Below are 27,712 nucleotides of genomic sequence, written 5' to 3'. Positions count from 1 at the left end.
TAAGCTTCTGACTCTTGACCTCAGGTGTTGATCTCAGGGCTGTGAGTTCAAGCCCTGCACTTTCAGTGTGGAGCCTACTTAAAAAAAAAAACAAACCAGGGCTGACTAACTACAAAGCCCACACTCTTCCCCTCTCACAGCAGTGCCTCCCTAGTTCTTGAAGCTGATGAGGCTCCCCCCAGGCTCCAGCTCATCAAGAACCCTCAGCATGTGATCTCACCTGCTCTGAAAAGAGCCCCCGCAGCATAGTGCATCGCCAGGGCGTGGACCAGCTGTCTGGCTGTGGTGAAGACGGGGCCTCTTTCAAACACCGAGAAGGAGAGTGGCGTATGGTCAGAGGCTATGTACAGCTTGAGGGAAGCGTGGACACTGACGAGGAGATTCACCGGCTCTATCACCAGTTTCCGTAACTTCACAGGGTTCACCAAGGCCCTGGCGTGCTGTCTGACCTGCACGGGCAACACCTGTTTACCACCTGCAAGTCCCTCGGGGGGACCGGCCAGGGTGCTGTCAGGAAGGTAGGTCTGGAACAAAGTTCTGATGTAGTACACAAATGTGTCTTCCACGTATAACCGGGCAGGTTTCAGTTCAAAACTGAACTCGTTAATGTCATCAAATAAGAAGCTCTTGCCCTCGGTTAAGGTGAGGCAGAGTTTGATAAAACAGCTTCTCTTGTATTCTTCCAGCTCTCTGCTGGATACGAGGAGGCTTTGCATTCTGGGACACTGCGTGGGTTCTGGTTTCTCCCCCTGGCAGACTAAGACGGCGAAGTGGAAATTGGACTTGTTATAGAGCTGGTTGTCCAACTGCAGGTCCCCACAGTAGACTTCCACACGGTGCGGCTGGAGGGGCGCTGTGGGGGCCTCCTCCCCAGGGAGCTGGCCGGTCATGGGGGCCATCTGGAGAAAAACATTGTCCAGCGTGAGTCTCAGAAGTTCAGATGATACTCTGTGGTGGGTGAGGTCATCAAACACCACCAAGCTCAACTGAGTGATGAACATTTTAAATGTCACGATCTTCTCCAGAGTTCTAGAAACGAAAGGGAAAAGAACATTAGTCTCCCTCTACTCTTTTTCTTTCCTTTTTTTCTTCTTTCCTTCCTTCCCTTCCACCCTCCCCTCCTTTCAATAGGGCCTTATTACACCCCTCCTGATAGTCCATCAGACTCTCATAAGAATTCAACTTTCAGATCGTGGTGTCTGGACAGAACCGGCTACATTGCCAACAGTCCTGGGGAATGTCCCCTATGGGACCGGTACAAGTTCTTGTCATGTTCTGTACATGCTTCCCTTGTCAACACCGGATTCGTACTCCAAAATTCTTCTAGCGCTTGTGCACTAATTCTCTATCGTGATCATCTCAAGACAGAAAGGTAAAATCAAATCACCAAGACTCCTCACCTTGAAGTAAAGCAAAGAGAAGAAAACTTACCATGGGCCCACAGCACCCCAGCCCCTCTAGTGGCATCTCAGCCACGTGCTTAGCTCTGCCCACCATTTCCAGAGCTGAGCTGCGGTGCTCCTGCCTCAGGCCAACCTGTCCACGGTGCACAAAATCTTTCTGCTCTCACCTCCTCAAGGGCATCACTTTAGCCACCCACCCGTCTCCTCCATCCTTTTTTTTTTTTTTTTCACTACCAGTAGCTTATAAAAATAATGCTATTTCTCCAGTCTTCAAAATCCCTCTTGTAACTCCACTTCCTCCTCTAGCTACTACTCAGGTTTTCCGCTCTCCCTTACACACAAACTTCTACACACATTGTCTGGGGTCTGCCGTCCATTCTCTCTTCACCTTGGTCCAAGCAGGCTTCTGCCCCCTCAGTCTACCAAAGCAACTCTCACCAAATGACTTCTGTGTGGCTAAATCGAATAATGGTCTTTCAGTCTGTGGCTCACTTGACCTGCAATGGCATTTCACCTTGTCGGTAACTCCTTTCCTCTGGAAACACTTCTACTTCTCAGTCACTGTGCGACCCCCTCCTCTTCTCCCTGATCACTGAAAATTAAGGTGCCCAAGGCTCAGCCCTTGCCGTCTTCTGTTCCTGTGTCCAGGCTTCCCCCACTGGGAGATTGTACCCAGTCCCATGGCCCTGATATGCTGTCTGTGTGCTCATGGCTCCCAAAGTCACATAGGCGGCCCAGGACTTGCCAGTCTTCTATATCTAACTGTCTCTCCACGTAGTCACTTTTATGTTAAAAAAAATCTCAACTTGTTATGTCTATAATCAAACTCTAGATCATACCCCCACCCCACCTACATACGGGCTTTCCTATCTCAGTTAACGGCAACCACATCCTATCACTCGCTTGGAGCCCAAGTTTAGGATCTTCCTTGATGTCTCTATTTTTAAACTCTATCCGGTGCACCAGGGAAAAACCAATGGTTTTTTCTTAGAAGGTACATCCAGAATGTGACCATTTCTTCCAACTTCCACTGATCCCACTGTGGTCTAAGCCATCAGCAACTCTAGTGTGATTAACTATGACAACCTCCTAACTATTTTCACTGCTTCCACTCGCTTCTATATGGTCTACTTCAATGAAACAAACAAAAAAATAAACTTCTAAAAATTTAGGTCAGATTATGTCACTTCTCTACTCAAAATGCTTTGATGAGTTCTCCATTTCATTCAGAAATAAAGCTACGTCCTACACAATGTCCCCCTCTCCCAGCCCTTACTGCTCTGGCCTCAGATACTATTTCCACTTCCATCGACTCTGTTTGGCCCTCAGTGGCCTCTTCCCTGAGCCTCCAATATGCCAGGCCTGCTGCTTCAGACCTTTGAACCAGCTGTGCCCTCCATCTGGAAAGCTCTCCACCAGATACCCGCATTACTAACCCTCTTGCAGCTTTTGAGTCTTTGGTCAAATGTCAACTTTGTAGGAAGGCTTACCTACACTGGTTTTTTCAAATTATGTCCTCTCTGTCCTTATGCCCTGGCGCTCCTGGTCTTTCTTACTCAGCTATTTTTATCCCTGCAGAAAGCGAAACTTCTACTGTCCCATAAAATGTTTGTTTTTAATTATGTTTATCCTCTCTCTTCCATTTTACATGTAGGAAAATGTGATCATTTTTTTCAGAGAAGAGATTTTGGTCTTCTTAGTCACTGTGGTATCCCTGTCCCTAGAATAGCACCTGGCATCCAGGGCTTACTTCAAAGAAGGGGTGTAATATTTCCTTCACTCATTTATTCAACAAATACTAGTATATACTTGTGCCTTTCCTATTTCTACCACTCAATGTATAATTTGTTGCTACTGTGATTAATGCCCTACAAAAATGTTTCTGAAACTGTTGTGCAGGATTGAAATTTTGTGTTATGTAGTTTTATATCTAGTCTCCAATTTTGCTATGCTATTCACTTTTTACAAACACTTCTGGGCAAAGAAAACATCATTCTACCTAACCTTGTTTGAAAAATTGTAAATTCAAATTAATAATAATTTGGCACGTCCAAATTAATAAATTCTTAACCATATATGAAAAGCAAGGACATTTTTTAAAGGCTTAAACAAATGTATGAAAGTCAGTATTGTTATTTTATATTTTAAATATGTTTTTAAATAATAATGAACTTTTTAAAATTATAAATTCTTTCTGTGAAAAATTAAAATGTAGAAAATTATTAATCATTTATAACTCCCATATCTACTAACAATTTTGATTCTTTAAAAAAATTTTTTTTAGTGTTTATTTTTGAGAGAGAGAGACACCAAGTGTGAGTGGGGGAGAGACAGAAAAAAGGAGACTCAGAATCAAAAGCAGGCTCCAGGCTCTGAGCTGTTAGCACAGAGCCAAATGTGGGGCTTGAACTTACAAACCGTGAGATCATGATCTGAGCTGAGGTCACTTAACTGACTGAGTCACCCAGGGGCCTCTTGATTCTTTTCTTTTGAGTCTTAGTTCTAGGAAAGTTTTCAGGGCATGTGTGTGTGAGAATGTGTGAACAGAGAAGTATTTGTGTGTGTGTGTGTGTGTGTGTGTGTGTGTGTATGTGGATATCTATATCTACCTAGGATACATGACTAATCATAGCTATATGTTCAATATTATATTCTGTTTGCTTTCCTCTTTTTTCTTTCTTTTTGAGGGGTGGAGGGGGAGACAGAGAATGGGCACATGTATGAGCATGGGAGGGACAGAGGAAAAAGGAGAAAAAGAATCTTATGCAGGCTCCATGCTTAGCATGGGGGGCTCAAGCTCACGACCATGACATAGATCATGACCTGAGCTGAAATCAAAAGTGGGACGCTTAAATGACTGAGCCACAGGCGCCCCAGGTCTACAACTTTTTAATGGGCAAGCTTACTATACTGTGACGGGGATAGTAATTAAGCCTACCTGTTGGTAGTGGTTAAAATAGGTCCCATTTTTCCTTCTGGGGCCACAGTGATGAAGACCGTGCCACACTGAGGTACAATGTCTACATACACATAGCCAAAGCCAGTCAGGAACACAACCTGCAAAAACAATATTCAGGATCTGATTAAAAAGACGCAAGAAACACAACTGAAATGGTTGCTTTCAAATGTCTTAAGTTCTGATTCAATGCCACAAACACTTCCTGGTTATATTTCTTTGTATCTATGTGTACAGGCTATACAGCTGACTTGAAATGAAGGAAAAAAAAAAAAAGAAAGAAAGATCAAATCCAGATTTTTCAATATCCAGCTGTAGGGTTCATAGAAAAAAAACAATGATGGATGACGGGGTACGAGTGTCTTCCTTCTCTGCTGCTTTGGAATTGGCAAATAGCTCTGTATGGGCTGGAGCCCAGCCATGGGCCAGCTTTACATGTGCACATCAACCTCTGTGGAAAAAGCAAACAAACCCTGAAACTCAGGACTTGAAACGCAACATGCAAAAAACTTTCAGGCTCTTGAGTGTTGACTTACTATCATGAGGATGTCTTTGTATCCTGGGGACCCAGAAATGTACCAGAAAACTGACCAATGAAGGTCGACATGTCATAATCCCCTCAAGGTCCCTCAGTCCCTCATGTAACTGGTAACAATAGTGTCAGATAACTTCATTTGCTTGGAGTCAAAATTAATTTTTCTTCTATGGGTAGGTGGACTAAGACCTAAAAAATAGTTCTATCTCAGAAGCCAGGTGCCAGGCCAGCAGAACAGATGTCCTTTCAGCATTAAGTACCGAGGTTGCTTAAATGGGTAAATATTTGAAAACAGAACAGAACTATTTGAAAAACAACTCCAAGAACATCATGTTCATGGCCAGCATTACCTGAGAATAGGGGCAAGAACCTCCTTATGTATGGGAATGTTGATTCTGATAATTTGCAGTATCAATTCAGTCCAAGACTGGGCCCTTTGTTACTGTTAGGGCAGCAAATAAAAGAAGACGGCAAATTCCCGGATGACGGAACAAAGCTAGGTGCCTGCCTGACGAGTAATGAATGTATTGGAATTCTGACCAAATGAAGAGGTCCCAGAAAGAGTGTTCACAGAACCACAGGGGACAGTCACAGACTCAGCCGGGAAGGGACTTCAGTGTCGTTGGGTTTCTTTCTTGCACAGTGGCTCCTCCTTCAGAAATCCTGACCATGTGAAGCACCCAGGGCACCTGGGTATCACCTCTGCCTCCTCCCTCTCGTCTGCTGGAGCACAGCAGTCCTCAGATGCCCCAGCTCTGCGGGCTCCTCCCCTAGCGCCTTCTTTTTCATCCGACAGCTGCTGCTTTAGCTTAGGCCCTTGTCTGCCACTCAGCGCTCTGTGTGACCAGAAGGCGGCTTCCCGCACACAGGTCCTTTCCAAATCCTGTGTATCGGCACATACTCCTTAAGGACACCTTTTCCCCTGAGGGTACTCTCACCTATTTTCCTATTCCTTTCCTCAGCTTGAGACTAACTCTGGCATTCCTGAGGTATGCTCACCATATTTCTAGTTCATCACAAACTGGTATTATTTGTAGTACAGTCGCCTCTTTATACACCCGACTCAGCTGCTGGACTGTCAGCTTCATGAGGGTAGGAGTGGAGTCAGTGTGTTCTCTATGGACATGTTTCCTAAATGGATTGTTTTGCCAAACTATGTTTCAAAAGAGCCTGTATCCTGAATTTGCCTTATCTATTCTAAGGTAAAAACGGAATTTGACTGTGCTAAAATCTGGAATGCAGCCAATTTAGAAAATGGCTCGGCTCATGAATCTAAAACAAAACAGGTATTAGTTGAGAAACATTCACATTTATTATTTTATATGACATACAGAGGAAGTCAGCTGCTTTTTCCTGGACTTAGAGACGTGGGATTATTCATCTGGCACAAACATCTGACCTTTCTGAGGCCCCACCTCTCTTTCCCCCGCTCAGTGACTCCCCATAACTTCAGTGCATGTCCCAGGGTTTTAGCAGAGAGCTACCACCCCTCAAAAGAGGGAGGGAGAGGATCAACAAGGGAAATATTTACTGTTCTGTTCATTCTCACAGTCATCTTTAGGCCTCAGGAAATGAGGACCCTTGTACCTTCTGAGATAGTGAAGATAAGGCAAGCTGATGTTTTCTGTTAACTGCCCAAGGCATTTTGAAGCAGGCGAATAAGCCTAAACCTTTTAGGTACTTCTTCTGGTCAAAAATGTGGACTCTGGAGAAAAATTTTGCCGGGAGCCCTTTCAACACACCACTAACATGGAAGAAACGTGGGCTTTAATACTTTACTCCTTGGAGCCTATCCCTGTCTCTTTCCCCAGGCAGAGAAACCGCTCACAATGCCAAGCACTTTGTATGGTGGCAACTCTAGGGATTAGGGAGTTGGGTATCTACCTATCAGAGAAATAAGGCATTTGCACCTCTAAGTTCCCCCAGCGGTTTTAAAGTAAGTCCTTGTTTGGGTCTGATGGTTTGGCCTGCAAAGCCTAAAGTACTTAATGAAGAAGACATTTTTTGAAGAAAATGCTTGCTGGCTCCTGGTGTAGCTGGTCGTGGCAGCCACACTCCCAGGACCCGTGCCCAGTCCACTCCCCCACGGGTACAGAGCTTGTCTATGCGGCTGTCGTCAGCTGATGGGATCTCAGCAAACGTGAGGCAAGAAGCCTGATGAAGCTTGCTTCCCAGGGTCTGCCCTTCTGTCAACCGTGTGAGGAAGCCTGGTCTCGCTTCCCTAAAGAGGAGACCACATGGTGACAGAGATGCCCTGACTTTCCAGCTGAAGTCATCCCACAGCCAACTTCCAACTGAATGTGGTTGCATGAGCGATCCCAGGCTCATCTTGCAGAAAAATCACTCAACCACACCTCAGACTCATGAGAAGTTAATTGTTTTCAAGCCTCTAGGTTTTGGGGTGGTTTGTTACAGTGGGGCAGATAGAAAGTGATGGAAACTTCCTCAACCTGCCTCCCTGACTGACCATGGGGAACTGAGCTCCCTGGGCACAAAGCATGAGCAAGAAGCAACTTCTAGGTTTCTGACAGGCAGCATAACCCAGCCTATACCACTAATATAGATATTGGTAATAGAAGTAGGGTTCCAGCAGAAACCTAATGTATGAGTCCTTGGCTTCATGGTCAGGCAGTAGAAGCTGATATTGAAAGGGATTAAAATGGCAATTCATGCTATTAAATAGCAAGACATTTAGTAAAACTGTTGCCTGAGATTACCTGGGAGGCAGATTATAAACCTAATCCATCTGTACCTCCAGAAGATGAGGTTTGAAAACAAAACATTAGTGGTGTGTGTTGGCTACTATTGGCCGTCTCTGGAAATGCATTCTGAAGAAGAGATGGGCTCAGGAAAGAATTTGTGTTTGCAAATAAAAATGAAAGACAAGAGAGAGAGATTCCAGAAATTCAGGGCCTTGCAAAGCTAGAAATGCTTTTGACCTCAAACAGCAAGAGACCAAAGTTAAGTGTTTGAATACGAGGGCAGATTAATACTCAGCCTTGGGGCTATGTGTAGGCATCACACTCACTGTTAGAACCTCTTAATTGTTAAAGTGACTCAGAAAAAAAGTTTAGATTAAGAGCATAACTTTGCCACAGAAGCTCTCTTAAACCTAGAGGCAGGGACACAAGATAGCACAGGAATATGCCTTGAAAAGGACCATGGATGTGGTTCTCACTACATGAATTCTCTGGAATCCAATAGTGTTTGAGAAATGACTACTGATGAATACACTCTCGAGCCTGGACTACAAGAGACTGAGGCTACTTGAACTTCAGATGTGACTGAGGAAGATCTCTGAGAGGAGGTCCAGGGGCTGGAAGAAAAGCGGTGAGAGTGCAGTTCCAAGAGCAGAAACGGCTCCAAGCCCAGGCCTTGTTTCAAGGTGTGTTCCACTTATATGCTCAGAAACTTCTCAGACTTGTCACATATGAGAGTCTGTTCCTAGGTCTCATCCTTCCCCTTTCCAGTTTGGAGGGGTTAAAACGGTTAACCTGTCTTATAAAATGGGGGGCAGGGGAGGACGGCATGAGCTCACAGGTCTCCAGATGAAAGGAGTCACGTCCGGACTGAGAGAGCATCACTCACAAGTACTGGAGTTTCAGTGGGATGTGGTGACTCGTCAGAATCCTGGGGAGGCAATGTGTTCGTTGTATGTGCAGGAGAAGGGATGAATTAAATGAGTGATGGCCCAGGGGACAGCTGAGTATATTATTGCAGAATAAGTGAGCCAGTCCTGATCAATGCCAACATTTAGGTGTTTTCTCTTTCTTCACTTCGCACTGGCAGTATGGGGGTGGGGGGGGCGCTATGGGCAACATACAGCGGGAGACTTGCTGCTCTGACCACAAATCACTTCGGAGGATACTCTGTATCTGTCGGAGCACCTGGATCACTTTTTCTCACACATATGGGTATAAGAACACCACTCTGGAGCTGTGTCCTGCCCTCCACTTAGCACACTGTCTTTTACTACAAACACAATAGAAAACACTTCCACAAAACTGGTGCTTTTCTACAGTTCTCTCTCTCTCTCTTTTTTAAAGTCTATTTATTTATTTTGAAGGAGAGAGCGAGCAGGGGAGGGGCAATGAGAGAAGGGGAGAGAGAATCCCAAGCAGGCTCCATGCTCTCAGCACAGAGCCAGACGTGGGGCTCGATCTCATGAACTGTGAGATCATGACCTGAACTGAAATCAAGAGTCTGATGCTCAACCAACTGAGCATTAAAATGATCGCATATTACATTTATATATAGCAAATGATATTTAAAAAAATTATACCAATTTATTTTACTAAGTTAATAAGTTACAGAAGGATCCCTGGTTGGCTCAGTTGGTTAAGTGTCCAACTCTTTGTTTTGGCTCAGTTCATGATCTCAAAGGTCATGAGATCAAGCCCCATGTTGGGTCCCGGCGCTGGGCATGGTGCCTGCTTAAATTCTCTCTTTCTCCCTCTACTGCTTGAGATTGTACTCTTTCTCTTAAAAAAAAAAAAAAAAAAAAAAAAAGAACTAGGTAAGTTACAAGGGGCTGTAAGAAATAAAAGAATGAATTCTTGAAAGTCTCTCTTCCTTTCTTTCCCTGTCTTTTCCCCCACAGGCCATATGTGACAATCCAAGGATAATCTGGAGGGAGTTATAAAGCATCCCAGCACTGCGGCTGAGACAGACTTAAATAATAGGTAGAACTGTTATTAAAACTCCTACTGCACTCCCCTCCTCCAATATTTTACTGACTTCCTCTTCAACTGGGCTCTAATAGCCATAGGATACATCTTACTGGGCTTCCTCCCTTTCTAATTCTCTTTCTTCTACCTGACTCATGTTCTCCTCAGATTTTCACTTCTTTTTTGTGATGAGTGATTTTGTGTCATCCTAAATGGCCACAGGGTGCCCGGGTTAAGCACTGTTTCTGGGTGTGTCTTTGAGGGTGTTTCTGGATGGGATTAGCATTCGAATCAGTGGACTCCAAAGACTGCCTTCCTCCAGTGCTGGGGGGGGGAGGGGGGCATCATTCAGTCCATCGAGGGCCTGCCCCCTTTTCTCTTGCCTCACTGTTGAGCTAGGATATCTCATTTCATCTTCTCCTGGTGAATTTATGCCATCAAATCCCTTAGTTCTTGGGCCTTTGGACCCAGGCTGAATTACACTATGGTTTCTCTGGGTCTCGAGGTTGCAGATGACAGATACTCAGCCTCCAAGGCAGATCTGCAGATAAATCAATCAGCCATGTTATTTGTTCTGACCTTTGGCTACAAGTCATCTTTCATAAAAATTTTTACTTCCTATTTTGGGAAGGGATAAATTGAAAAGTTACTATTTATTTTTCTAGATAAAGTGGCTTATAAGAAAGTATCTTAAGAAAGAAAACCATGATATGGAAGAAGTCAAGGCTTAGGCTTTGAAGGGAAGGAGATGTGCATGTGTGCTATGGGACTGATCCCTAGCCTGTGGAGGGAATAAGGGAGTTGAATATAGCCTGCTTGGTCTCAGGTGGTGGTCTGTTTTAAGCAGTTTAAGTCCTGGAGTTTCAGGCCTGGAGAATCTTCTCTCTCTGGGATGGACTCTTGCGTTTTAGTAATCACTTTGGTGGTACTTGTGGAGACAGACTTCAAGGTGAAGAGGCTGACAACAACAGAGAGATCTCTTAAAGGGCTATTGCTAAAATCTGGGAGAGGGATAATGGGTAAAAGGTCTGGAGTGGGTCATGGTCACAGAGAGAAAGGGGCAGAACCAGAGACATTTCTGAGGAATTTCTGCCAGCACCTGGTGACTTCCTGGATGTGGAGAGGGAAGAGAGGGAAAGGAAGGCACTGGGGTGCAGCAGGAAAATAGGTTTAGAAGCCTGATAGTCTGAGTTTGAATACCAGACCCATTTGCTTTGTCCAGGTTGACTTCCCTGAGCTTCAGGTAGCATATACCTTTTTTTTTTGTTTTTAATGTTTTATTTATTTCTGAGTGAGAGAGACAGCGTGAACAGGAGAGGGTCAGAGAGAGAGGGAGACACAGAATCTGAAGCAGGCTCCAGGATCTGAGCTGTCAGCACATAGTCCAACACGGGGCTCAAACCCACAAACCGTGAGATCATGACCTGAGCCGAAGTTGGGCTCTTAACCGACTGAGCCACCCAGGCGCCCCAGGTAGCATATACCTTTAAGGGATGTGGCAGGGACTAATGATATTTGTAGAGTGCTTGATATAAGACAGGAATTCAAAGCAAGTTTACATAAATATTATTGAAGGTTTTTATATTGGGAAAATGGTGGTAACAATCACTGAAGTGACAACTCTAGGAGAAGCTGGCTTGGGGAATAGAAAATGATCGCTTTGGTTTCAGACATGTTGGGGATAGGGAGGTGCTTGTGAGCGTCAGATGGAGATGTCTGGTGGGTGGCTAAGAACATAGACTTGGAGCTTGGGAGAGATGCAGGGGCCAGAGACAGAGACCTGAGAGTGATTGGATGATGGTAGCTAAAGCAATGAGATGAGATCTCTCAGAGAGGAAAAGATAAATGAATTTCTAAAAGGATCAATTTCTAAAATGAGAAAAGGGTAGATAAGCATGAAAACAAAACAGCGTTTTTCTGGGTATAATTCTTCCCTCTGTATAATTACTGAAAAATTTTTAAGGAAATCTCTACTCCAAGCATCTTTAAAAGCACCATGACTCAGCTAGAATAAACCGTAAACACACAGAAGACTCTAGACCAAGGCACCTGGCAGTTGTTCAGAAGTGGGTGCTAACTTGCTGATACCCCTTCTGGCCCTGATATGGGATGTATGGGAAGGCAAGTGAAGTAAGCAAGAAGGCCAAATATCTGTACTGTGCATTTTATAAATTAGATACTCACTTGGATTGGTAACTTTTTTTCTGGGGAAAAATTCCTGGATGGAGGCTAAAGGTATCTCAGAAAATGACTACATGCTCTGTAAGCATTAGTGCTCGGGACTACCTCAGTCTGATCTGCACCAAATGGGCTGATTACACACTTGAGTCCTGGTTCATCAAGGCACTTACCAAAGTGTCTTCATGATAACCTTGTAAGCAAGATAAGAAACATCTTATATAGTATGGTTTAAAAAATGCTTTTAGATGCATTTTCTTATTTAAGACATGTGGGCTAGATGACAGTACAGTCTGGTGTGTTAGTGGCTGACTGAACGCACGCATTGGGGAAGCATGTAGTGATTCACCATCGCATGTAGACCTTGGGCTTGTCCTGTTCAACATATTTACTAATGACTTGGATGAAGATGTAGAATGCATGCTTACCACATCTATAGATGACATAGAGCTACCAAGGATACTTAATATGTTGGATGACAGCACCACAAATTTTTTTTTAAGTGATTTCAACAGGCTGGACTAGGCCAATAGCAACAAGATTTAATTTATTGGGGATAAATGTAAAGTCCTGTCATTGGGTTCAAAAAGTCAACTGTACAGCAAGTCATATGATAAAGACCTGGGGGATGTGGTTGACCACAAGTTCAATAATAACAAACAGTCTGAACTTGTTAATAAAAAGCTAACTCAATCTTCTACTTTATTAATGGAAGCACAGGGAGGTAATAGCTGGTTAGACCACATTTGGAAGACTATGTGTAATTCTGGCTGCCAGATTTTTCAAAAGGGAACATAACACACTAGTGTATTCAGACAAGGGTAACTGTGGTGATGGGTCTGGAAATCACATTTACTGAAGGAATGATTCAAGGAACCAGAAATGTTTGGCCTGGATAAGGGAACACTTAAGAGAAGATGTTGAGGCTGCCTTCAAATAATTGTAGTGTTGCTATATTAGAGGGGGAAGTAAACAATCTGCCCCAGAGGGTAAAACGAGGATGAATGAGTGGGTGCCACACAGGGATAGTTTGCAGCTTGATACAAGCAGACACTTTCCTGCAGTCACTGTGGGACTAAGCCACAGTCAGGACACTGAGGGAAGAGTTCATGGGAGGGACTCTTGTCCTAGGTAAAGAAAGTGGAGATTTGAAAACCTCTCCTAACCTGCGCTTTCATGAACCTTCAGGTAGTGATATTGGTAGCCGGGGCTGGACTCCGAAGGATAGATAGTGACCTCAGTTTGGTGCAGGAAAAACAGGATGGGGCCACATGTGGGCAGATTCAGGTTCCAGCCTGATCCTGCTTAGTTATATACCACCTAGCTGATTACCCTGCAAGCCTCAATCCTCTCATCAGGAAAATAAACATTAAAATTATTGCCCTAACGATCCTAGAATTTTTGCCGTGATCAAAGGCTCTGTCTTAAGACTTACTTCACTTGCCTGCATTTATTTACTTATCGCCAGGTCCCTGAAGCAGGAGGAATGCCTTATTTAGGGCAAAGGGTTTGGCTCTTGATAGTTCCTCAATAAAAGTTTGTTGAATAAATGAATGAAAGAATTGAGGCTGTGGCATGAGAGCACTCTGTAAATGGCACAGAGCTATATACACATGAAGGACTGTCATTCCCCATCTTTCACACACTGAGAAGAAAACACTGGTGACACCGACTCCACTAAAGACTTCTGCTCAGAGTCAAAGATCATGAGAATTCATTGAATCTTTTTAGAAGAAACCTCACCTGCAAACTGTCTAGGGATCACATTGCTCCTCCTTTGCTGTTTCAATGGCTCAGAAACTGCGTTGCATAAACACTTCAAAGACTTTCCAAGGCTCTCAGGATAAAAATCCAAATCCTTGGGTGCAGACACAGAATCTTGCTGGGTTTGACCTTGCATTTCTCACTAAACCCTTCTCCTACCCCCTTTTCTTCATCTGGCACTACGGCCACACTGGCATTTAGATGCCCGAAAGGACCAGGCTCCTGCTCTGAGCACCAAGGCTTCAAACATGTTGCTCTTTCGGCCAAGAAACATTTCCTACCTTTTTGTCTACTTCATGCCTGTTCAGCTTGAAGGCAGAGACGCAAGGTCTCTTACCAGAGATATTCCTTGGCCTTTCAAACTAGTCTGCTGTTCATCCTAACAGGATAACTGTTCCTTCCTTTCATAGTTCTCACTGGACTTCATAACACAAGGTGATCACTTGCTTATCATCTCCTCCACGTGTCATCTCCTGGGAGGCAAGGGCGGTGTTCCTTTTAGTTCACTACGCTTCCTGTAGTCCCAGTACTAAGTTATAATGTCTGGCACATATTAGAAACTCAGTAAGTATTTGTTGATTGATGACTGAAGCAAGCCTCTTAGTGTTTATGTTAGTTAAATGGTAACTACGTTTTCTTTGTACCTTTTTATTCAAAAAATATTGTCTAGTGTTGATAAAAAGAAGGCTTCTGATTAACAGAAACTGAAATCCCATAAACTATGCAGGGTTCTAGTCCATTTTCCTGATAGGATCAAAATTGTGACTTAAAATGGTCAATGGCAAGCTCATGTTTTATGTCTTTATTTACTTATTTGGACCCTAAAGATGTTTTCCCCTAGAGTCAGTCAGGCTACCACCCCCTGTAAAGTTCTGGAGAAGAGAACCAGTTGCTGCATTAGGGGCTCTGTCAGAACAACCATGAGATGTCTTTTAGCCAGGTGTGAGCTGGTAACACAACCCTGGAAACCGCACGCCAAATACAGTCTGAATTTTGTGGCCTACATGTTATCAGACCTTCTCAAGAACTCCTGATCCAAAGAACACTTCTTTGTGTGACTATAAACTGATTTTCTGCACGTTCTCTCTCATATTCCATTTCAAAATTATGCAACACGACATTGTCCTGTTTCCAAAACTGAGGCGAGGGACCTATCTCTGTCTGGCAAAAGCTAAAGGAGTTTTCTTCCTGGAGGCAATAGTGGCGATTTTACAGTGTTTTAATCCTGCTTTTTAAGGTCAGCTTGGAAATTGGCATCACATGCCTCAGACCAAGGGTTGAGGAAAGGCTCCTGGAAGACGAACTCACTCCTACAGAAGGGCTGCTTCCTTTCATCAGAGGACACAGCTCCCTTCGCTCGCCAGTGATTTATATGCCCTGGTGTATTACCGAAGAGATGTCGGTGAGGGTCTGAAACAAATCTTCCTGCAGAGGAGGAAGTGAACCACGGTCTGCAGGACATATGGCACACAGCTCCTCAAAGATTAATGGGAACATGAGCCTTTGCTGGGTCCTCAGACCAGGGGCGATAAGGGTGTTGGAAAGAGTACCTCCTCCTAGCTTTGAAGTATCTGTGACTACAAAGGTTTGAGGAAATTTAGAGTGAATGGGAATCCCTGAAAGAAGGTTTGGCAGGCAAAATGCCAATTGTAAAGAATTCCCTAGACATAGAGAAGGAGGCAAAGCTCTGAAAATCTTCAAACTGAGGCAGAGGAGTTCAGGAACCCTTGAGAAGCCTGCAGTATTTGTCTTGTACGTTCATGAGACCACGAATGTCTCCTGAGGCTGCGCGGATCTAACAGATTTTCAGCGTCCATCTCATGGGTACTGCGGACAGAAGAAACCACACCCCTGGGTAATGTGGAGCCAGTATATCTGTAGGTCTCCAAGGTGAGGGTGGCCCCCAGGCTGCTCATCCCTTCTTGCGCCTGTCCCTGTCCCTGACCACGGCCTCCGCCTGTTTGCATGGCTGCTTCTCTCCCCAGGCCCCTAGCCCTTTCTCTCTCTCTCTCAGCAGATGATTTATTCAAACTCCACAATAAACTTAAGGCCACCGTGCATCAATTCAACTTCCTGGCATCTCCCTCCAAACAGCTCTCCATCCCTGTGCCCATCTCCACCTCGTTTCTACAGCCCGGGAAGAGGACATGGTCCTTCTGTTCAAGGAGAACTACCTGCACTGTGCCTGGGACTTGTCTCTCCGGGCAGCCCCCCACTGTCTTTTCCACTTCTCCTTGACCGACTCCATCCCTGCAGTTCAGAATGAACTTCCTCCTCTCTGACCTCCTTTGTTTCATGGGCTCACTGCCGGAAAACAGTTCTCACATGGGCCTCCACGCCCTCCCTCCCAGGGCCTCAGAGCCTGTCATTTCCAATTGCTACCTTGCTTCTCCCTCTCCACCATTTTACAGCCTGTAAACTTTGTCCATCAGAGGCTTTCTGTTTCTCCTCCTGCCACTCTGCTTGTTCTTTTGCTGTTTGCACAGACGTGCTGGTGTTTCCCAAGGTTAGGGCTGGGGCTCTCTTCTCGTCCTTTACATAAAGGATCTCTCTCGCTTAACCTCATCTTCTCTCACACAGTCATTCGCGTACTGATGTGATGTTTACTAGGATCTTCCTGCGTTGACAGGCACTCTGCTGTAGCCTGAGGATGAATAAGGCAGGTATCTGACCGCCAGGAATCCTAAGTCGGTAGGAGATCATTTACAGAAATAAATGCAACTTAATGTTATAAATGTTCAGTGAACATGGAGAGGGGCCGGTGGTGGGGAGGAGATTTCACAGGAGTGAAGACAGAGAATCTCTGGGGAGATGAGAAGGAATGTGCCAGCTGGGGCAGAGGCCAGTTCAGGAACCCCAGGTAGGGAAGTAGCATTGCCAGCATGGTGGTCTGGAGCAGTGCTTTGGAGTCCGGCAGGTCACGATAAAATCCCAGTCCCTTTTCTTGTAGCACGTGGGAACTACGTCATTACTTCTAGAGGCCTCAGTTCTCACTTCTGTAACGTGGGGACGATAGTCCCATCTTGTACGGCTACTGGAAAGGTTAGACGGGAATGGATGTAAAGTGCTCAGCATGACGCCCAGCATACAGTAAGCGATTACGAAGCGAGAGTCATTATTACAGTAAACGTATTTATGGCTTTAATATGTATCCTGTAACCATGACAGAGGGACCTATTTCAAGTGTGTTGGGAAGGTCAAATGAATTAATAGGTATGAAAGAACTGTGACAAAGGATAGCCCAGTATCACGTGGCCATAAAATGGAATGAAGTTCTGATAAATGGTGCAACATGGATGAATGAACCCTGAAAATACTACACCAAGTGAAATTAGCCGGGCACAGCACGACAAATACTGTATGATTCCACTTTACGCGGCGCCTAGAACCTGACGAGTTCAGAGACACACAGAACAACAGGGGTTACCAGGGGCTGAATGGAGGGAGAATGGAGAGGGGCTGCCCACCGCGTACAGAGTTTCTGTTTGGGACGATAGAGCAGAGAGTGGTGACGGCTGTACAACGTTGTGAATATTTTTAATGCCGGTGAATTATACACCTAAGAATGGGAAATTTTTAAGTACAGCAGAAATGAAATGCTAGGTTCATATGGTATTTTTAACAAAAATAAAACACCGCCAGCACTGAGAGTAAGACAGAGACAGATCAGGACATTTTATCTGTCCAGGGTTTTTAAACCATACTTAACATTTGCAGAGTGTTATGTACTTCTAGGAAAAATATGTATAGTTTTAAATTAAATTCTAAACCTTTCAAAAGACAGGATGAATCTAAGGTTGGCATAACGACTGTCCTAAAATTTGGACAGTAGGACTACCTTCTGTATAGAGGAGTCCAACAATTTTACTTAATTTTTGACCTTGGATCGGACCCAATGTGCTTGCCTTTACCAAGTGCTCCTCTCTGGTAATCAGTTGTATAGGACACTGTGGAGATACATTTTGTATTTGAGAATTTATAACCTAACAAGGACGTAAGAATGGATACACACGGATTTTCATCTGGGGATAAGAAGTTCAGCTCTGAGGAAACGCGGTTTAAAAGCAGACAAACATGGAAACCTTAGGAAAGGGATTGTGTCTGTGGGCCTTGCCGGGAACCCGCGTGGCTCACTGACCTGTGTTCCCTGACTGTTGATGTCGATGGCATCGCTCCACTCAGTTGCTGTGTCCTCCAGAGAGTCTACTCTCAGAAAGAGGCTGGGAAGTAAGTCTTTGGTCTTGCAGTCTGGATAACTGGAAATCTGATGGTACAGTTCATGATGAATTGAGCACTCAGAAGGAATTCTTCTGCAATAAACCTCAAACTTTGGAGTATCTAAAAAAAAAAAAAAAAAAAAAAAAAGGCATATTGCAGACTCAGGCCTTGAAGATGAAGATGAAGGGATATTAAACATAATGTGGCAGGAGAAACGTCTGGAAGAAGGATGAATGATACTTTTATTTAAAAGTTCTCCACAGGATCACAAGTAGCTACTAAATTAAAAACCTCCAGAAAGATTATAGGTTTTATATTATTTAAATTCAATGCTATAATATATACCTTTGATATTCTCCTTTATAAGGATTGTTACTGGACATCTGTTGTGGAAAATTATCCGAGGACTGGGGTCTTCTGAGAGGGTTAAATACGTCACTCCGAAGTGTTCTTGATATGTTAGTGCTACTGCCCTGGAATGAAGTCAAATCATATGACAGAAGCAGTTTAGAAAAAAATGAACGCTTTCTCTCCTGGTCCATGTTTATTTAGATTTGTAATATTCACAACTCCACAACACTGTCTCTTTTAACTGTCATAGACTAATTACAACTTTACCGACTTTTACTCATCATTATATAAAATATTCAAAGGCGTAAAAAATTATTTAAAAGGGGGAAAAACACAGCTTCTACCACTTGGAGAGAATTCTGGCCCACCCTGTGCTAACTTCTTCCTCCCGCTCTGCTCCCCTTTGTGCAAATGTGCCTTCAACTCTTCACATGGAGTGCCTTCTTCCTCAAAAGTGCTTGGTAAATTTTGGCATCAGAGGAGCTGATGTACTTTCAGAAAGACTGCTAGACAATGTGGGAACGTGCTCTCTTTATATTCTAAAGGTAGGCAGGCTCATAATGCCTGCTGTTAGTTTTCACAGCATCATACTTTACATGACCTCCACTTTGCGTACCAAGAGCAAAGCTGTATTGATCAGATAATTAGAAAGACTGCTGTGTGGGCACAGGCTCTTCTCTGCGATGGAGACACAAAACTCTTCCGGTTTGCACCACAGACTACCAGACAATATTTCATATCAAAATAGGAAAAAAAAAATGCTCTGTGAGGCTTAAATGACATGGACTGATCAAATTAATCAAAGAAATCAGCCAAATGTAGCCCTCAGTTTATAGTGATTAAAAGGGGTTGATAATGCGTGAAAGACTTTCCCAAGTGCCATTTATCCTGTTGACCAGGGTGAGTCCTTCCCATGGTATTTGCCTGAAATGCCTAAGTGAACCATCCAGTAGCATTTGGGGAAGTCACATTAATAACACTGTCAAAGGTGCACTGTAGGTCACCTGAGGGGAGGAGAGAGAAGGGAGGGGATGGGGCTGTAGGGAGCAAACTCACTTGCAGACTACAGTCCTTGGATTCATACCAAAGCTCTTTTCCCAGCCTAATTTTGAAAGAGCTGGGGCAAGCCAACCTCAGAGAATTTCTTCCTGCTAGCCAAGAAAGCTGGGGGCCAGGACTAACATACGGTATTTTCAATCTAATATCTAGTTTAGTATTTACAGATAAGATTAAGTTATATTAATAAAATTGTGTCTTAGAATTCTTAAAATTTTAAACATCATTTCCAAATGCAATTTTATTTTAAATTTTGTCTTTCCATTTTAAAAATAAATTTTGTTTTCTCGACATAGGTTCACATCACTTTCAAAAACACTTCCTTAAACTCACCACACTTAACTTCTCCAGCCAGAATAATAAATATAACCACTCCTCTCCAGAATCGGGGATGAAAAGTGTTTATAAAATCAGGATGTTTCTGAATGTTGTGAAAGAAGAAGGGATATGTGTAGGGACCAGGGCCTTACTATTATGGATAACGTGAGTTAGGAAGTTATCTTTTAAAATATTACTACTAGAAATCCCTGCTGACATCAGAAAGTGAGAATAGCTCAAATCTCAACTGGAGTCTGTAAATGTACAATCCCGGGAAAAAGGTGCCTCTAGTAAGATCACAGTATGTTTTCTTTTGTACTTTTTGCATATGCCATAAATAAGTTGTTCCTGACAGCTACAGAAAGGACGTATTGCATGCGAAACAACCACAAAATAAAAGTCCAGTATGAACAAACCATTACAGTCTCTGGCTTGATTCTGTGGTTGTTATTTGCATAATTGGTAATCGGTAATTGGAGTAACTTGCGTGCAGGAACAACCACAGAACTGAGTCTTCTGTGACTTGTGTTTATCTAAGTTATCTCTGCTAATGACTTTTAAAGAAAAACTCCATTTTGAAGTAGACATAAAATATGGGAAAGGAAAAAGGTCTTCCAACTTGACTTTCTCCTATTTTAACCCTTGACAGAGGCTAAGAAGTCATCATAGAAGGCTGTCTTTTCATTTTGATGAACTGCTGCTATCCTGCGCTACAAACACCGTCATTTCCCTCCAGTATAAGCTGCCCGAGGGAAAAATCTCATCAGTAGAACACTGTGGCAACCCATATGTGATCACAATGTTTGCCCAATTGTGTACAATGTCGAGAAGCCATTAAAAAGAAAAGGAAAACCTGGGGTGCCCGGGTGGCTCAGTCAGTTAAGTGTTCGATTTCAGCTCAGGTCACGATCTCCAGGTTCATGGGTTCGAGCCCTCTGTCAGGCTCTTTGTTGACAGCTCAGAGCCTGGAGCCTGCTTCGGATTCTGTGTCTCCATCTCTCTCTCTCCCCCTCCCCTGCTCGTGTACTCTCTCTCTCAAAAATAAATAAGTATTAGAAATAAAAACAATAAAAGCAACGCCTAGTTTACATGTGGTGAGACTGCAGCCATTCTCCTGTCTCTCCTGGAGCCTTGATGTAGAGCCATGGCCACAAGCGAAGAAGGGCATTCACACAGAGGTAAAATACCTGGTGCAGAATCCATTTTCCCCACAGCTTCCGATGGGCACGGCTACACTCTGTCTGGGAAACTCGTGTCTAACTATAGCGGGCAGGCTCCAGCACTGTGAGCCGCTGGCCCCTGAGGCGGGAGAGAAGGCCAGCAAGATCTGTTTCTGTAGCAGGGACGCATCCAGTGGCGACTGGCTGTTATCAGGCATTAGGTCCCAGCAAGGAAGGGAGCTGGGTTTCACGGCAGGCTGCTCTCTACCCGGGCAGATGCTGAAAGTGGTACTGTCTGGAACGTGAAAATACTGAAAAAAGAAAAGACAATGCCGAGAGAGCACAGTTACTGCACCAACAGAGAGAAGTGAAGCTTTTGAAAGCACAGCTTCTAAGAAACCATAAACGTGTAGTCTCAGGGGGTGGCCAGGTGGGGGACATGGGCAGGTTGGAATCCCATTCCCATGGGAAAGCCCTAATGAGACCATTACAAACAGTGGGAGCAGGGTCTGCTTTTCTAGGCATAATGAAATATGATAAGGCCAGGGTGATTTAGAAGGTGAGGCAAAGTTCCCAATGTCCCCCAAGGACTGGCAAAACCCAGGGGCCGTCAGGGTAGACAAGCTGCAGGCTTGGGTGGGTATGACCGAACTGAAAGCCCCGCATGCTCTGAGGGGCCTTGAGAAGAAGGCAGCTGGATGAGACACAGAACGGTCAGAAGACAAGCTCTGTGTAAGGCTCAGGAGGGCGGAGAGAACTCTGATCCCAGCCCTCAGCTGAAATTCCACAGGGTTTCTGGCACATTAGAGAGTCTCAGAAGTTTGACTTGAAAAGGACCTTTAGAGATACTTTATTCAAAACTCCCCTTTCACATCTGAGGAAGCTGCTTTCCAGAGAGCTGCCGACTTGTCCACCATCACAAAGACAGTGAGTGGCGAAGCCCAGATGGAGCCGGGCTTCCTGCTTCCTGTTTGGTGGTTTTCCCACTCTTCCACCCATCTCCCTGAGAGGCTAGGGATTATCATGCCTTGAGAAATAATTCCTACACCTGCCTGAAGCAGGGTAGGGTTGAAAAAGGGGACACTCCTCAGCTGCCCAGAAGTACGTGGGCCCTCCCCTCTTCTCCAGGGAGCTGAGGCAAATCAGGAGTTCACTGGGAGGCTGGTGTTGTGGTGGTTGCCGGCTACTACCATTTCCTGACTGCCTGCCCTCTTTACTCATATTAGCTCATTTAATTGTCACCAAAAACCTGTAAGGAATGCAAAATTATACCTATTTTCAGATGAAGAACTGTCAGCATGGAAAGCCCTGACCCAATGTCTCGGGAAGGCCCAGGGTGGGGAGGAGCAGGAGAATTATCTGCACACATGCAGATTCTCTTGCCAAAGCCTCACCTAAAATGGAAACATTGTTGACCTCGATTTCCCCAGCAGGCACTTCTGGTCACATAGTTATTCTACTGATACTTCAAAGAACCAGATGGAATTCTATTATTTGGACATATTTGTAAATACTATAATGCACCGTAAGCTTAGAAGAGTAAGACTTTCATCCTACACTGCTGTTCTAATGTAATTTTTAGGAGCTGAAAGGGATAAATATAAATGCAGACAGAGGTAAAGAAAGAAAATAGTTTCCTATGTGATGGTTTCAATAGCATAAAACAACAGCTTACCACTTAGCAGATCCTGTTTTAAGCCCTTTTAAAATATCTCCTTACTCCCTCGAAATAGAAGCGTTCATTTTAACTGTATAAAGAAGAGACTCCAAAATCTTTCTTGGATTTATTTTCTGCATATTCTGCCTGTGGGATGCTCACACAAATGAGCTGGTGCCTTTTCACACTTGCTCTCCTCGTGGGCAGAGAAGTCAGGGCCCTCGCACGCGTGGCTCGGCCGGGGCCCAGCCCTGTGCCCACACGGCTCCTCCCAGCACCGCAGCCTGCGAGGCAGATGCTCTTTTCCATGAGACCCAGGAGCCAGACGTCAGGCCCACTGCCCCACTGGCGGGGCCTGGCTTTAGCGAGCGTGCAAGCCAAGTGCGCAGCGGCCTCTGGCCTCCGGGCAGCTGGACACAGCAGCACGAATCCGGCAGGGTGTGTGGACCCGCTGCTCTGTGGGATTCGTGCTCATTCATCACCTGGGAAGAGCTAACCACGACATCTGTGGTTTTAATTCGATAAAAAATAAATTTCTCTTGACCTGACTTCAGTGTTAGTTTCCTTCTTTTTTCTAGGCTAAAAAATTAATCTTACTTAATGCTAATTTCTCAAAACTGAAGACAAATCAATAATGCCGTGAGATGCTTACCTCCGTTCCAGAGTGGGATTTGGAGATAGATAATTGGGGTTTATAAAATATCTGATATGGCATATTGTTGATTATCATGGTCTTGTCTTCAATCTGAAGAATCTGTATACCCTGCTGAACCATGGAGGAGATGCAGAATTGACATAACTGCAAGACAAGTGAGGAAAGAGTGATTTTCAAAATATTATAAGGCATCTAAAAATGTCTGCTTTTTAAAGGGTCATTTTATCTCTTGGTTTGCCCACAACAGTACCAATTTTACCTTTTGTTCCAGCGTATTTATCAGAGGCCCCCTTCAGTCTCAAAGACGTCCCACCCCCAAAGGGGCCGCTATTTACAACACGCATCCTTGTGCACTGGTTATTTCTGGTGTTTCCAAGCTATTTAGCCAATTCCCTCACAAAGTATCTATGTAGGAACATCAAGAGACGTCACTCATGTTTTCAACGCGAAGTTGAGCTCTCCTCCTCTTCCTCATGCTCCCCCCACAGCTACCTCACTGAAGGCCTGGAAGGGGCCAACGGGAGTCCCAGGAGCAGCCCTGAGTGGCGCTCGTGTCCTGCTTTCCTGTGCTCCACTCGTCATAGGCATTCATGCATGCTAACTCACAGGAGCCTCACGTGGGGCTACTATTGACTCCATTTTATAGAAGAGGGAAATGAGGCTCAAAGAGGTTATGTCACCTGCCCAAGGTCAACAAGACAGAGAGGTCTTGTTGTGACTGAAAACCAAGCAAGTCGGGGCCTACGGTGCAGCTCTTAACCTCTGTGGGTATCATCTCATTACCTTACCATGTTGTATGATGGACTGTTGCTCAGAGGAGAGGCCCACTTAGCCAATGCTGATGTCAGGACAGCCGTTCTCAAAGTGTGGCCTGGGACCCTTGTGTGTGGGCAGGGGCGGAGGGGAGGTCTTTGAGATCCTTCCAGGGTGTCCAAAGGTCAAAACTATTTTTATATAATAATACCCAGACACTACTGTCTTTCCCAAACGGTTTCCCTCATGAATGTACAGTGGAGTTTTCCAGGGGTTATATGACCTATGGTGTCATACTGTCACGGCACACACACGGAATATATGTTTGTGTATTCTTGGGGTCTAAAGGTTTTGTTTTAATTTCTCATTTGATGGCAATCAATAGCTATAGCCCACACGAACAAAAGGGTTTTGGAGGTCTGCAATAGTTTTTAAGAGAGTAAAGGGGTCCTGAGACTAAAAAGTTTGAGAATCACTAGGAAAGAATAATGACATAAATATATGTAAAAATATATTTTCCAACAGTCCATTCACTCACCCACATTTATTCCACATTTGCTGTGGCCACTTTGTGAGGTGCTGGAGGTATTGGGTGGACTGTATGGAATGACTGTTTTTTCCAGGTTTTGATGGTTGTTCTCAACTTACAACTATTCAGCTTTGGGTGATTCACGCTTACAGCTCTTTGCCATTTACACCCATGTTACAGTATTTTGGCTGGCAGAATATAAACATGTGTTGCCCAGACAACTCTGAGGAAATGGATACCAGCCTTGAATACTGAAGAGAAACCAACTTCTTTGTATAGAGAAATTTATTTTTAAAAAGTCACCAAATGACCCTAACATTTTTTTCAAGAGGCTCTTCAAAGATGCCTGTCAAAATCTAACTTCTCCCCAGAGAAAGGTCACTCTAAATCACACCAGTATGATGAAGTAGCCCTTCTTCTTCTGATATGGGAGGGCTAAAATAACGAAGATATTATGAAGTACAGCATGAGACCTTGACAAGGTACGCTATGATATTGAACTTTCATATATACAGGTTGCTGTAATTTGTTAGTATGTTCTTCAACTTAATTGGTTTTCATAGACTTTAGAAAAGATTGATGAAGACCACGCACCATTTGTATTTAGCTAAATAACTGATTGAGTATGTTTTCTGTATTCATATCATTAAAGACATGGGTGCCAGTCCGCTGTTAAGGAATATAACTCCCTTGTGACATTTGGCTCTGTGGGAAAATCAAAGTGGATTTTGCTCAGGATGCCCCTTTCCAGGAACATAACCTTTGCTACAGGGGGTTTGTCCTTTCACTCAGTGCTCAGAATGTCAGCAACTGTACTTCCTGCTCTAAGAAAAGGAGGCCAAGTACAATTTGTGGATATTTTGGAATAAGTTCATTTTTCCCCCACATACGATCAATCAAATGACTGCTGAGTGTTTTGAAATAGAGTGGTTATTGGATAAATTATGTGACACGGCTTTTATCACTGGTAAAGGAAAAAAAAATCCCTGTATAAGAGAGAGGTCTAAGAAATCACATGTTTCACTGTTATAAATTGTCTAGAGCAAGTCATAACCAAAAAGGGATGAAAGAGAAATGGGTAGACTCATTTTAAACAGGTTGAGGGGTAGGCATGCTATTTCCTCTGAGCCACGCAGACTTTGATCCTACCTTCTGATGTCCTGGGAAAGCACCGAGTCTTATTTCAGCATCCACAAAGCCTTCTTCATCCAATGACACAACTTCACCATTACCTCCGTCTTTCCACTTTGGAGATGTCAGGTTATGGACCAGTTTAATTGCCACTGACTTATGCACAGTGTTTGTATTTGCCCAGTATATTCCAATTTGAAAAGCTTCCTGGAAAAATAATGCCTCAATTATAAAGTATTTTTCTTAACTTTGATATTTTTACCTCAATTCACAGGAATTTTTTATATTATATAATAGGTCTACTTAGGCAACCAAATCCCTTTATGGGTTTTGTTTTTGTTTTTGTAATGGCAACATACATTTTATTGTAGTTCCCAATGAGTTCCCAATGTTTTCTTTGATTCACAATGGAATTCATATTTATGGAAGGGGGAAAAACACCCAACCCAAACTGTGGCTCCCCTATAAATAACAAAGAGTTAAAAACTAAGGGTTTCATTTCATTTGACAAAAGAATAATATGCACCCTTAGGTACATGTAGGTCAGCATTCCAATTCCATAAGGTAACATCATCTGATTATTAAAAAAAAAGAAAAGAAAAGAAAAGAAAAAACCCCAGGAAAATGCAATTGAATAAAGATGTTCATGAACTGTAGCTCAAAAAAAGTACTCTTCAATTGTTCCCCACCAGGAAAACATTTTATTTAGGAGTTCCTTGTATCCTGTTTTCTTATAGATTTATGTACTTTCTTGAAATGGGTTAGCCTTATCAAGAAAGTTCTCTTGTGATGGAGTACAGTCTTGCTGTGAAATTCTGTTTCATATTAGGGTTTCCCCCTGTGCCAGCAATGACTCCATATTGTTATTATCAATGACTGGGTGATGGGACATCTATGATTATGGATATACAAGTCCACTTATAAAGGAAAAGGGGCCCTGACAAAAATAGTTGTTCAGAAATCCTTGATTCTTACCCATCTTGCAGATCCCAGAGAATTTCTGCAAGAACCACAAATCTATCTAGGGAGTGGGTTAGCACAGAATATGAATTTATATCCTTAACATACCCTGGGCAGGCCAATCCTAATGCTTGTCAAATATCCTGTACACAATGAAAATGAAAATGTAACTAGTAGAAGTTATCACATTTAATGATAACTCAAGCGTGAATACTGCTGAAGGGGGAAAAATAAGACATCTGAAATGTCTTTGAATATCAAAGAACATTCCATACCCCTTACACATGCATCTAAGACAACAGTTTTCTACAACTGATTCTGTTAAGAACATAAATGCAACCTCAGAATAAAGGCTGTTGAAAGAAAAGAATTCATATTAGCTAAAAAAAAAGTTATAGTACCTGAAAATTAGGAGGGATAATAATTTTGCCAGCAGGAACCTGTAGAACAATCTTCTCTCCTTCAAATAACCAGAGGTCCCAGTTGGACTGATTGATAAGCAGGGCCCAGGGTAGAAGTTCTATCAACAAGGTTCTAACATATGGCTTCCAGATTGACAGCTTCACTCGCATTGGGCTATCCCACTGACTCAGCTGTTCATTCCTGTTCCAAATACCACATCCAAGAGACTCAATGAAATATGATGACTTCAGTATTCATGAAATATGTTTAAGGATTCCAGACACACAACGCTCTTGTATGACACCTCTTCACACTAGACTCATCCAACATTGAATTTACATCCAAGAGAAAGAAATTTTTCATGCAATTATGTTCTAGATTATGAGTAAAGCAGTCTACAAAATACATCTACCCAGACAACAGAAGGTCAGAATTGGATTAATGTGTGCAAATGTCTTCTTTTTAAAAACAACTTTTATGATATCTAACATTTTGGTGAATGGTCATTTATTTATTAATATTGAGAAATATTTGTAGAAAAAGACTGCAGCAAAAGAAAACATTACCTGTCAGAATCCTTTTTATTATAGGGCCATATGGGTTGAAGGGACTTTTCCAGCCCATAGAATTCATCAAGGATCTGATTCACTGTGCCTCCAGGGTGTACCTTAGTGGCGATTTGCTTAATGAGGGATGTGGAGATGGGGACGGCACAGTGTGAGGGATCATCTTCTTCTCTAGGCGATGGAGAGGAAAAAACAGGAGTACATATCAGACTTCTAAAGTGGTCTACAATTTATTGAAAAAAATCTAACTATAGATGTATTACAGACCAATACTTCTTTGTGAGGTTGAGGCACTCTTTGGTGACTTAGGAATTGGTAACACCGTTTTTTTGGAGGATATGGGCCCTGCCCCTTCTCCCTGCCCCCACTCCCCCACGTGCTTGGGTGAGAGCTCTATTCACCTCTTCTTCCACTAGAGAAATTACGTATCAATTAAATTTTCCGATCCCTCTT

The 27,712-nt window shown here is 43.5% G+C and overlaps 1 protein-coding gene across 1 annotated transcript in view; it reads right to left on the bottom strand.

The window, feature by feature from the left end:
* The window catches only part of VPS13B (vacuolar protein sorting 13 homolog B), a 770,486-nt gene that overhangs the window by 20,786 nt on the left and 721,988 nt on the right, over positions 1-27,712 (bottom strand). The window contains exons 48-56 of the mRNA XM_039218135.1: positions 27,260-27,430; positions 26,693-26,894; positions 25,350-25,538; positions 22,916-23,062; positions 20,634-20,917; positions 18,067-18,194; positions 17,642-17,841; positions 4,342-4,460; positions 221-1,029 (exon numbers count right to left, since the gene is read on the bottom strand). Of these exons, the coding sequence (XP_039074066.1) occupies positions 221-1,029; positions 4,342-4,460; positions 17,642-17,841; positions 18,067-18,194; positions 20,634-20,917; positions 22,916-23,062; positions 25,350-25,538; positions 26,693-26,894; positions 27,260-27,430 (2,249 nt within the window). The remainder of the gene's footprint in view (positions 1-220; positions 1,030-4,341; positions 4,461-17,641; positions 17,842-18,066; positions 18,195-20,633; positions 20,918-22,915; positions 23,063-25,349; positions 25,539-26,692; positions 26,895-27,259; positions 27,431-27,712) is intronic.

The sequence above is a fragment of the Hyaena hyaena genome, unplaced genomic scaffold (genome assembly GCF_003009895.1).
Source record: "Hyaena hyaena isolate Hyena2069 unplaced genomic scaffold, ASM300989v1 scaffold_737, whole genome shotgun sequence".
Taxonomy (NCBI): Eukaryota; Metazoa; Chordata; class Mammalia; order Carnivora; family Hyaenidae; genus Hyaena; species Hyaena hyaena.
The sequence above is the reverse complement of the archived record's forward strand: the minus strand, read 5'-3'. Positions and strand labels throughout refer to the sequence as shown.